The 12,738-nt window shown below is 44.5% G+C and overlaps 2 protein-coding genes across 2 annotated transcripts; one reads left to right on the plus strand and one right to left on the minus strand.

The window, feature by feature from the left end:
* Positions 1-203: 203 nt before the first annotated feature.
* actmap (actin maturation protease) lies at positions 204-3,710 on the minus strand. Its single transcript, XM_064984241.1, has 7 exons — positions 3,191-3,710; positions 2,823-3,028; positions 1,906-1,974; positions 1,631-1,755; positions 1,401-1,530; positions 1,059-1,129; positions 204-968 (listed from the first exon to the last, which is right to left on the minus strand). The coding sequence occupies exons 2-7, from the start codon at positions 2,981-2,983 to the stop codon at positions 637-639; spliced, it is 888 nt and encodes a 295-aa protein (XP_064840313.1). The 5' UTR covers positions 2,984-3,028; positions 3,191-3,710; the 3' UTR covers positions 204-636.
* Positions 3,711-3,867: 157 nt separating this feature from the next.
* Positions 3,868-6,748, plus strand: snrpa (small nuclear ribonucleoprotein polypeptide A). The gene is made up of 7 exons (XM_064984242.1): positions 3,868-3,990; positions 4,134-4,209; positions 4,322-4,494; positions 4,625-4,807; positions 4,999-5,166; positions 5,474-5,562; positions 5,806-6,748. The coding sequence occupies exons 2-7, from the start codon at positions 4,137-4,139 to the stop codon at positions 5,963-5,965; spliced, it is 846 nt and encodes a 281-aa protein (XP_064840314.1). The 5' UTR covers positions 3,868-3,990; positions 4,134-4,136; the 3' UTR covers positions 5,966-6,748.
* Positions 6,749-12,738: the final 5,990 nt, after the last annotated feature.

A 12,738-nucleotide genomic window follows, 5' to 3' on the forward strand; every position in this document is an offset into this window, starting at 1 on the left:
TACATTTGATCTCCAATCCAAAATGGTGGAGTATAATTTAAAAAATGTTGGCTTCACTGTCCAAATACATATGGAGGGGACAGTATATTATGATTCCTGTGAGCGTTACATTGTGGAAAAACCATGTCTAACTCTTACACATACCCAGAAACGCTCGTATAGACATGGTCACATTTCAACGTTATGAACTATTGACAATAGTAAATAGTACATATGTTTATTCTGTGTGCACTTGTGTTGCTTGATAATCAGTATAAATACAGACAGGTACGGGGTTCTCATCGTATGCAATATTACAGCCCCGTTCGACCATGTGAAGTGAATGAAACATTTCAGTAAGGCACAGGATCTGTTCAGGTACTGGAAAACAGGCTCCATAAGAGGAGCCACAGATTTGGCAAAAGTCCACTTTACATTCTAACGTTTCATACTGAGAAGTAGTAGACAGATAAGAACTGCCTTATGATCATCCTCCGGTGTCCTATAGAAGAAATGAATGCCAACCTAGGAAAGCATCCTGAGACCCTTTCAACATGTCATCTACTTACAGTATTATAGACTGTCGTGCTTTCCTGTGTCCAGGCCAATGAGTCTCAATTTGTACCATAGCAGTGCACCAGGAGAGAAGGCCCATGATCACTTGGTCTGTCTCCCAGTGTGGACCAACACGACCTGGCCTGCCAGCCCAACTTCCACTCCTCCCTTGGGTACCACGTACTGGGTACTGTCCCCAGCCCTATGGGGATCTATCTCCCTCAGCTGAGCATTGCTTTGGGCCACCTTGTCCAGGCCCCACAGCTGATAGCGCAGGCTCTTGCCCTGCTTGGCCAGGATGTATGCTTCTCTTGCCCCCACAGTGGGACAGGGGCATGAGGGGCTGTCCTGGGGCAGGAGTAGCCAGGGCAGGGTGGGGTCCGGTTGGGTGTGCTCTCTGCTCACGCTGTCCTGGTCCAGACCCAACAAGACACCTGGGAGAGATAGAGAGGTTATAGGAAGGGTCAAATGTCAAGACATGGGAATTGCGTGTGTGTGTTGCAGTCACGGAGCTCCGGTCTAACCTGAGGCCACTGCCCAGTGTGCCCTGTGTCCGGTGCGTTGGCATGGCTCATGGTTGAAATCCTCGTCATATCTGTGTTTATGCAGTCAAAGACCTCAAATACACATACAGTACACATCACATCATCATTACTCATATGCTGTATAATAAATATTGCAGATAAGTCAGCTATTAACATGGTATTTACTTCAAAATGTCATTGTAAAATTGTCAAATACACGATAACAACCTAATACCTTAAGAACACCATCTATCAGTACCTAACAACCACTACCTGAGACAGACTGACTAGAGCAGATGGGTCCTTCCAAACAGCCTGAATGTGAGAGAGCATAAAGGATCCGGGATGAGGACGGGTTGTCCGTCAGCCAGGTGTTTCAGGACGGCTGTAGCGTTGTCTCCACTCATCCCTCCTGACAGGAGCTCAGCCCTGCACCCACACACCTCCTCTGCAAGCATGGCCATGTCACGAGCTGAATCAGACACACACACACATACACATTAGTCTCACTAATAAAGTATAGCTCTGCTGGTGTCGTTGAGAGTACGCAGCGTAGAAGACTAAAGCATTACCGGAGAACATCTCCCCCTGTGCTGTGTAGCCCCTGTCCATCGCTGTCTGGACCACGGCCTCCATGGATACACTCAGAGGGGGCTGTAGTAGGTGACCAGCCATCCATAGAGCCACCAGACCACATCTACAGGTAAAAACACACACACAATCAGGCAGGGGTATGTACCTCAGCTTTGGGAAGAAAGAGGAATGCACATGTATTAGATCAGTGGTTACTTCAACAGAGGACGGCTCCATTTTGAATAGCCTAAATAAAGCTTTATACGTGACTTACTGTGGGCCGTCTTGGATGAGGGAAGGCACATACTTGTTAAACAGCATCCACTGCAGGTCCTTCCTGAAACTACATCAACCAGTAAACAGTCAGCCACACCGCAAAACAGACTGTCCTACTGCCACCTGGTAACAAATGAGTTATTGAATAGTGAGTATATCCCAGTAGTATGTACAGTAGCTTGGTCTTGGTGGGATATCTCAGAGCGTCATCTATTTTCTTGCATTTGTGTTCTATTTGTAGTTGAAACTCCCACAGGGTCACTACAGTGCTGCTTTCATGGACAGAAACTGTTCGAAACTGAATGCCCAGGTGCAGAACACCCCGCAGAACACCCCCACCCCAGTACACTAATAATAAAGGCGGAGAGTGTTACCCAATGTGTGACTGATGACCCCATTCCATAACCTGTAAGCCATATAAAAAATTTAAAAAAAACTGTATAGACATTTTACATTGAGTAATTTAGCAGACGCTCTTATCCAGAGTGACTTACAGGAGCAATTACAGGTTAAGCGCCTTGCTCAGATTTTTCACTTAGTCGACTTTGGAATTCGAACCAGCAACCTTTCGGTTACAGTTAACATATTGGGGCGGCAGGGTAGCCTAGTGGTTAGAGCGTTGGACTAGTAACCGAAAGGTTGCAAGTTTGAATCCCCGAGCTGACAAGGTACAAATCTGTCGTTCTGCCCCTGAACAGGCAGTTAACCCACTGTTCCTAGGCCGTCATTGAAAATAAGAATTTGTTCTTAACTGACTTGCCTAGTAAAATAAAGGTTAAATAAATAAATAAACAGCTACGCTACCTGCAGAGTTCTTTCAGTGATTTTCCAACCTCCATGTTGGAGATCCTAAATAGGCTTTAGCTGCTACGCTTGTCTGATAACTTCTGTTTCTCTGTAGGCAGTTCGCCTCACCTGCCCTCCCTCTGACTGAGCAGCAACCGGGCCTCTGCATGATCCCCCTCGACAGGGGTCTTTCCTGCCGCTATGGCCTGGTACAGCTTCTTCTTGCTTGGCCCCGAGGCAGCTGTCGGTGGGGGTGGTCCTGGTGGTGGTGGAGGAGGTGGATGTTCCATTGAACTACCCTCTGTCACTGCTGTGCAATTCTGTGTGATAAGAGACTGAGAGAAGGGAATATATATAATTATTTTGTTAACCTTTATTTAACTACATGACAGGAAGCTATTGAAATGACACATATGGCCCACTGATGGATTAAAGTTGCATTAATGATTTAGTGATACATAAAACATTTAAATTGATCTCCTTATTGCTTAACTTACTGCCAGAGCTTCTCCATCTGATGCAACGTCGAGCTAGATATGTTACACCATGACATACGTTGCGAAATATGTTTCTGAAATACGTTCATATGACATGCAGTTTGATTAACACTCTTATAGCGTGGCTGCTTTAGTTGTAACGAGACGACTTCAAGCGCAGACCTGGGAGCTATTTTGAAGTTTTTACACGTTAGGACTAGCAGGTAGCTTGCTTGCGGAATAAAGCCATATTTGGTAACAAACTCGGCGATCATTTAAAGTGGCAGCTGCGGCTACAATGTGGCACTTGCTTCAGCAATGTTACAGAACAGAATACCTACTTTGCTAGCTATCAATCAATAACAAAATAATTGAAAAGCAGTTCATCTTTTGAACCAAATAATAGCTGTTTGAAACATATTGATGGGCTCTCAAACTCAATAGATTGCGCGATGATAATATCATAAGGGTATGTTGAAGCCTATTTCTTTAGAGCCGTAAAAGCCAATCCATTTGATCATCTGCGCAGCATCTTGCTCAGGCTGACTCTCGCGAATGAGCGGCAATGTTAAAAGGGGCGGGTGCGTCTGAAATGTAGCACTGCATATCCAATGATGTTAAGAGGGTGGCTAAAACAATCAAATGAAAAGCTGTTCTGGACAGGATCCGGAAATTACACCAGCCAATTAAAAATAGTTGGCGTTGTTAGCTATCAAGGGTGTCTGTTACGTTAGCTAGCAAGCTCCAGCACAAAAACCCGTGTCGCTAGTTTCATTCATCTCTTTCGAGACTGATTACATTGTGCATCACAGTACTGAAAGGTAAATACAACTTCTTAATGGTTATTTTCTTTTGTCTATTTCACATATTTTATCATTTGCTAGTTCGCTACCAACTTATTCTTCATCTAGCTACTTGCAGACGAGGCAATAGTGCGCTAACACTGACCTGTTTAATTTCACAGAAGATGGCTGCTCCGGATATGCGCCTCAACCACACCATATACATCAACAACCTGAACGAGAAGATTAAAAAAGATGGTGAGAGCTTAAAGCTGGCTTCCCCCTTTCGCTCTCGTGTTTGTGTTTACTCAACAACCATGCCAATGGCTCCTTGCCTAAACATGTCTTGTTTGTACCATTTGTCCCCCAGAACTGAAGAAGTCGTTGTACGCAATCTTCTCTCAGTTTGGTCAAATCCTGGACATTTTGGTTGCCCGCTCCCTGAAGATGAGGGGTCAGGCTTTTGTCATCTTCAAGGAGGTCAACAGTGCCTCCAATGCCCTGCGTTCCATGCAGGGGTTCCCATTCTATGACAAACCTATGGTGAGCTACTGCCAATTTAACAACTTGGTACACATCGGCTAGCTTTTGCCTGACAGATAATGATGATTCTCTAATATGCAATCCTGTAAATAGTCCTGTCGTCGTCAACTGTACCTCTTTCTCATGGCAGCGTATTGGGTACGCCAAGGGGGACTCTGACATCATCGCTAAAATGAAGGGCACCTATGTGGAGCGTGACCGTAAGAAGGAGAAGAGGGCCAAGGTCAAGGGCCCAGAGGCTGCAGGGGCCAAAAAGGGTGTGCCAGGGACCCCTGTAGTACCCATGGGCCCTGGAGTTCCAACACCAATGCCCGTAAGTGTTGTACTGAGAGCCTGAAGACACACAACCACGTTTGTATCCACAATGCCACTGTTAGGCATTGTGCTTAACATGTTTCCTTTTAAGACATGTCTATCTAAAATGGCGGATTGTGTGTTATTCTACGTGTATCGCTAAATGATAATGCAGCTGATTTTTCATTGAACATTCTTGGTCTTCTGAAGGGAATGCCACCCATGAGCGGAGCTCCTCGTATGATGCCAATGCCAGGGCAGCCCCCCTACATGCCCCCGCCAGGCATGATGCCACCTCCAGGGATGGGCCCTGGGGGGATGCTCCCTGGTGCCATGCCTCCGGGTGGGATGATGCCCGGGCAAATGCCCCACGCCCAGGTATGGATCACGTGTGTTTATCAGTGTTCGTTTATATCTTGTGATATTTTTTGTTGTTGCACCTTTTATTTAACTAGGCAAGTAAGTTAAGAACAAATTGTTATTTACAATGATGGCCAACCGCAGCCGAACCCTAACCCAGACGACGCTGAGCCAATAACTACGCAGCAAGTCTGTTAGGTGGAACATTGTAATTTTGAGTTTGCTTGTCATTCGTCTGACTGTATAATCTCGCTCTGTAACTTTGAAAAAAATATATATTTATATTATATTATATATATATAAATGTGATCTTCCTTACCTCCAGGTTGCAGAAAACCCTCCCAACCACATCCTTTTCCTCACCAACCTCCCAGAGGAGACCAACGAGCTCATGCTGTCTATGCTCTTCAACCAGTTAGTACCTCTTCATTTTATTCACCCCCTTCTCCTATACTCCTTGGTGCAGTGTGAAAAATGTCATGTTTATTCCTCCATGTTCTGTAGTATTGGAACATATCTTTTCAGTTTCCAATATAGTGGTTATGTTAACTAGTGTTTGTGTATGGTGAGATTGAACATGTTGACAAGTATAGACCCTTGATGTCTTTAACAAGTCTGCGCCGATGCTCTGTCCTGATGACTGTTTTCCCACTTTAGGTTCCCTGGGTTCAAAGAGGTGCGTCTGGTGCCTGGTCGCCACGACATCGCCTTTGTGGAGTTTGATAATGACGTGCAGGCTGGAGCGGCCAGGGAGGCACTACAGGGCTTCAAGATCACCCAGACCAACGCCATGAAGATCTCTTTCGCCAAGAAATAACACACCAGAGTGCTCTTGAGTGGTTTACAATCACACACACACCCCCACACACACAGAGACCCCTCTTCCCCATTAAACTATACCAGCATAGAGCCGACTACTAACCTGTATCGCACTGTGATTTCTTAGTGAAGGACAAGTCGTCCCCCCTCCCCAAGCTCCCCTCCCAGGCTCCCTTACACATTTGTTGCTGCTCCTTGCTCTGCTTACAGATTATGACATAAGAATTGTTTCAGCCTCCACCAGAAGGTAAGGAGTGGTGATTGGACGATCCCCTTCATCACCGACGCCTATAAGAGAGCAAGTCTTTTTACCTTCTTAGTTTTGAAGTTCAGCATAGACTTATTTTTTTCTTGTAATTGTCTTGTTACTGCCCTTCCTGTGCTCCCGTACTAATTTAGAATAACTGGAGATGACTTTCTTTGTATCTGATGGTAGGTTGCCAGCGGTTTTAGAGAAGACGGCATGAGGGCAGGATTGTGATGATTGGAATGCTGACGCCAGGCTCAAAAACGATGAAGTGTCAGGACTATGTTGGTTTAGTGATTCGGTGCCGACATAGAGGTTAGTTAGCTGACATTTGCATAGCCAGGTTAAGATGCGTTTTCAAGTATGTCAGTTTCTGCACCCATTCCATGAGGACAAAATCTGGTGTTTGTATGTAAGTATATTTTCATTTTTGTTTATCTGTTAAAAAGCATTGCACCCAGGGTCTGTTTCATCCAGACATTGTACCTGGAGCTTTTATGTTTGATTAAAATGTGTGCTTTTTATAATGACTAATGCTGTGTGTACGTTTCTGCTTTTATGTCCGGGGAGACACCCGGGGGCTATACAGATGGGCTGGTTGTTTAGCAACAAAACCGACACGTGTGTGTGTGTGTGTGTGACTCGGAGACAAAACAGGCTAGGTTGGCTTAGATTTTTGACAATCTGTATTTTGTCTCAATGTTTACTGGAAACAAATACATTTGCACAATGAGCACTTGTCTCTCAAATACATTGTTACAGTTGTGGGTTACCTAGCAACTCTTTCCCATATTAGCATTGACATGAAATCAGTCTCGACACCTCCAAACAAGATAAAACCAGCAGTCTACGATTCCCCTCATTGCAGCGTCTCATTATTGTTGCAAGCTGAACGTTCAAAATCAGAACGCAGCATGTCTTCCGGCCCCATCGATGAGCGCATTGTTTTGTAATGGCAGCCAACCCGTCTACTGATTTATCTCTTCTAGAGCACAATTTAATATTACATGGAGAAGTGGGACCTGGGCCCCTATCCACAACTTTTAGATCATGATGACTATGATTATATGGACAGATCCTATATCAGCACTCCTACTCTGATATGCTTTGTGGATACAACACCTGATCCTAGTTCAGCACTCCTATTCCGAGACGTTTGTTACATATGGCCCCAGATATGGGTTTTTGTACATCTCGTATCTCTAGACCAGATTTATCATTATGTCTATAGGGATGGGCTCCAGAGTGGCGCAGGGGTCGAAGGCACTGCATCTCAGTGCCTGAGGCGTCACTACAGACCCTGGTTCAATTCCAGGCTGTATCACAACCGGGTGTGATTGGAGGTCCCTATATGGCGGCGCACAATTGGCCCAGCGTTGTTAGTTTGGCTGGGGTAGGCCGTCGTTGTAAATAAGAATTTGTTCTTAGCTGACTTGCCTAGTTAAAATGTATCAAACAGCCTACTGTAACTTCATGTACATCTTATACTGAATCAGTGTTTCCGCATCAAAACCACAACGATGAAGGCAGTGTTCATCAGTGTTTTCCATGGCGTGTCAGGAGTCTAGTGTCTAACCACATTGAATGATAGAGGACTCTAGTGCCCAAAAGCCAGTTTCAGCAAGGGCAGTGCCATTGAGGACTTTCACCATTTTGAAGTAGTCAATTGGGTGGGACTTCCTATGGTTTAAGGAAGGATCACATGATTCCATCCAGGTCATCAGGAGGGATCAGCCCATAGAGAATGATCAAGGCCTCTTATGGCTGTATTTACATGGGCAGCGCCATTGAGTGCTTCCACCATTTTTGTATGTAGTCAACTGGATGAGACTTCCAACTTCATTGTCTGATCCCTCCCGGTGACATGTCCAACTGGGTCATCAGGAAGAATCAGTCAATCGTGAAGACAATGGACTACTTCAAAATGGAGATGGCCTCAATTTAATTTTTTTAATTTTACCTTTATTTAACCAGGCAAGTCAGTTAAGAACAAATTCTTATTTTCAATGACGGCCTAGGAACAGTGGGTTAACTGCCTGTTCAGGGGCAGAACGACAGATTTGTACCTTGTCAGCTCAAGGGTTTGAACTTGCAGCCTTCCGATTACTAGTCCAATGCTCTAACCACTAGGCTACCCTGCAGCACTGCCCATGCTGTCACAGACACCATACTGGCACAGATGTAATGAGGCCTTTTTCCATCTCTATGGATCAACCAATGAATTATATGCAATTAAATGTTCCATAACTGCAGGTGGCATTACATCTCCAGTCTTAGCTTTACACCTGTTCAAACACACACTCCAGGTGGCAGTGTTCACCCTTTCAGTTTGTTTACGATCTCATACAAGTAGAAGAACATTGACTACGTCTAAATGGCAGTGGTGAAAAAAGTACCCAATTTTCATACTTGAGTAAAAGTAAGATACCTTAAAAGAAAATGACTTAAGTAAAATAAAACTTAAAAACAACTTAAGTAGTACTTTAAAGTATTTTTAATTAAGTACTTTACACTACTGCAAAATGGAGATGTCCATGTTCTTACAGACACTACAATGTTGCATCTACGTGTCTAACTCATGCAGTGAGAAATATGATGCTTTTCCCAGCATGTTGCAGTAAGTGGACTGGTGGGACAGTTAGTCTAAACTTTGATCTGGCCTCTTGTCTGCACTTTTGATAGAACTTGATGCCCTCCCCTTAATTCTACAATCAAGTAAAACATATTTGGGATAACGTTTCCATTTCATTATTATAACCTATAAAGTAATGAGATTTCATTCTTTCTGGAGCATTGTTTCATAATCAAATGGCTCTGTGCTACCGTGTAAATCATCATTATGGACTCAATTCCTGCCCTGTCTGGCCTCAGCCACTGTAGTTTCATTGAATTTCTACCATGAATCAGACAACAATGTCTGGATGGCCCATTTCATCAATGCTATTTTCCCTTTGTGCTCAATTCGTTTAAAGAAGTTTTGGAGATTTAATTTAAAACATTTCTCTTTGAATGTCTTTAGCATTGATTGTGCCTGTGAGTTCAGGTCAGCCTTGAAACAATAAATCAGCACAATCTACTTTTTCAAATTGCACTGTCTTTATGCGCCTTTGCCATTAAGCCCTTCTTTTTTTTACTTACAGAGTCAGATGAACTCGATGACAGTGGCGATCAGTCCTTCAGGGCAGGGCAACACCTGTTTTGAGCCCCACACTTTTAGGTGAAAAATCAATTTCAAATATATATATATTTTGGCAAACTCCAAGCGGGCTGTCATGTGCCTTTTACTGAGGAGTGTCTTCCGTCTGGCCACTCTACCATAAAGGCCTCATTGGTGGAGTGCTGCAGAGATGGTTGTCCTTCTGGAAAGTTCTCCCATATCTTCTGTGCAGATTCTTTCAAGCTCTGGCAGGTTGGATTGGGATCGTTGCTGCACAGCTATTTTCAGGTCTCTCCAGAGATGTTCGATCGGGTTCAAGTCCGGGCTCTGGCTGGGCCACTCAAGGATATTCCGAGACTTGTCCGGAAGCCACTCCTGCATTCTCTTGGCTGTGTGATTAGGCTTGTTGTCCTGTTGGAAGGTGAACCTTCACCCCAGTCTGAGGTCCAGAGCGCTTTCACAAGGATCTCTCAATACTTTGCTCCATTCATCTTTCCCTCAATCCTGAATAGTCTCCCAGTCCCTGCTGCTGATAAACATCCCCACAGCATGATGCTGCCACCACCATGTTTCACAGTAGGGATGGAGCCAGGTTTCCTCAAGACGTGACACTTGGCATTCGGGTCAAAGAGTTCAATCTTGGTTTCATCAGAACAGAGAATCTTGTTTCTCATGGTCTGAGAGCCTTTCGGTGCCTTTTGGCAAACTCCAAGCGGGCTGTCATGTAACTTTTACTGAGAAGTGACTTCCGTCCGGCCACTCTACCATAAAGGCCTGATTGGTGGAGTGCTGCAGAAATGGTTGTCCTTCTGGAAGGTTCTCCCACCTCCACAGAGGAACTCTAGAGCTCTGTCAGAGTGACCATCGGGTTCTTGGTCACCTCCCTGACCAAGGCCCTTCTCCCCTGATTGCTCAGTTTGGCCGGGCGGCACCCCGTTTTGGTGGTTCAAAACTTCTTCCATTTAAGAATGATGCAGGCCACTGTGTTCTTGGGAACCTGCAATGCTGCAGAAATGCTTTGGTACCCTTCCCCAGATCTGTGCCTCTATAACATGCACTGTCAACTGTGGGACCTTATATAGACAGGTGTGTGCCTTCCCAAATCATGTCCAATTTAATTTTACCACAGGTGGACTCCAATCAAGTTGTAGAAACATCTCCAGGATTATCAACGGAAACAGGATGCACCCAAGCTCAATTTAGAGTCTCATAGCAAAGGGTCTGGCTACTTTTAGAACTACAAATTCTGTAACAGAGTTCATCCATGCAATTTATCGGACAATTTATCAAAGCACAAGTACAAATTCCGCTTGGGCATTATGGGCTATTGTGTGTAGATCAGTGACACAACATTTAAATGTCATATTTTTTATATTCAGGCTGTAACAACACAGTCAAAGGGTGTGAATACTTTCGAAAGGCACTGTATATGTCCAAAACACTATACATTTCTGAAATCGTTAGATGTTTCCTAATCACACAAAATTGAATTGTCATTGGAATTGTAATTAGGAATATAATAATGGTGGCCAGGTTTATCTAACCTGCTGTCCTAGTCTACCAAATTTGAACTGAAAGAGAATTAGAGGGAGCATACTTAAGATCACACAGGACAGACTGAGATCTATACCAGATAGGACAGACTGACCCAAGCCACCGGCACATAGACTATTGTAGCATAGATACTGGAGACTGAGACGGGGGGGGGGCCCACACCACTGCCAACTTACTACCCTGAGACAAGGCTGGGGTATAGCGCACAAAGATCTCCCCCACCGCACAAGCCTGAGGGGGGGGGCAAAACCGGACAGGAAGATCACGTCAGTGTCTCAACCCACTCAAGTTGAGAATAGCTAAAAGAAAATCTGGCACAACGTGATGCACCCCTCCTAGGGACGGCATGGGAGAGCACTATTAAGCCAGTGACTCAGCCCCCATAATAGGGTCAGAGGCAGAGAATCCCAGTGGAGAGAGAGGAGCCAGTCAGGCAGAGACAGCAAGGGCGGTTCATCACTCCGGTGCTTTGCCATTCACCTTCGCAACCATGGGCCAGTCTACACTGAATTATAGGACCTACTGAAGAGATGAGTCTTCAGTAAGGACTTAAAGGTCGAGACCGAGTCGGATATGTGTCTCTCACATGGATAGGCTGGCTATTACATAAAAATGGAGCTCTATAGGAGAAAGCCCTGCCTCCAGCTGTTTGCTTAGAATTTCTAGGAGCAATAAGGATGCCTTTGTCTTGTGATTGTAGCATATGTATGTATGTATGTATGTATGTATGTATGTACGTATGTACGTATGTACGTATGTACGTATGTACGTACGGCAGGACCAAATTGGAGAGATAGCTAGGAGCAAGTCTATGTAATTGTCACGTCAACTCCAGGGATGCCTATTTCGTCAATACTACGACCGCTGGCGCAACTGGGGAAGGCTATGGAAGAGGTTCTTCGGCAGTCTTCAATGTCTCGAACATGCCATGGTCCTGCGCCAAGGTGGAGAACCTTTAAATATTTTCTTGATGTTCATCAAAAGAGATCAGGGTCAAGAGTAACGCCAAGGTCCTTCACAGTTTTATTTGAGATGACTGTACAACCATCAAGATTAATTGTCAGATAAAACAGCAGATCTCGTTCTTGGGACCTTGAACTGACATCTCTGTTTTGTCCGAGTTTAAAAGTAAAACATTTGTTGCCATCCGCTTCCTTATGTCTCAAACACAGGCTTCCAGGGTAGGTGATTTTGGGATTTTACCATGTTTAATCGACATGTACAGCTGTGTGTCGTCTGCATCGCAGTGAAAGTTGACATAGAATATATAGTGAAAACTATAGTGGTCATAAAACGGAACCTTGAGGAACATCGAAACAAACCATCCACAGAGACAAACTGATGTCTTTCGGACAGATAAAATCTAAACCAGGCAAGAACATGTCCGTGTAGACCAATTAGGGTTTTCAATCTCACCAAAAGAATGTGTAGATCGCTGGTGTCAAAAGCAGCACTAAGGTCTAGGAGCACGAGGACAGATGCAGAGCCTTGGTACGACTCCAGAAGAAGGTAATTTATCACCTTCACAAGTGCTGTCTCGGTACTATGATGGGGTCTAAAACCAGACTGGAGCGTTTCATCTTTCAGGAAGGCTTAATTACTGCCACTTTTAGTGAGTTTGGTACACATAGGATAGGAAGCCATTTATTATGTTCAACATAAGAGGGCTGAGCACAGGAAGTAGCTCTTTCAGTAGTTTAGTTGGAATAGGGTCCAGTAGGCAGCTGGGAGGTTTAGAGGCCATTACTATTTTCGTGAACATGTTGAGAGATAGAGGATATAAAAACTTGAGTGTCTCCATTGATCCTAGGTG

This window comes from Oncorhynchus masou, chromosome 13 (genome assembly GCF_036934945.1).
Source record: "Oncorhynchus masou masou isolate Uvic2021 chromosome 13, UVic_Omas_1.1, whole genome shotgun sequence".
In the NCBI taxonomy this organism is placed as follows: domain Eukaryota; kingdom Metazoa; phylum Chordata; class Actinopteri; order Salmoniformes; family Salmonidae; genus Oncorhynchus; species Oncorhynchus masou.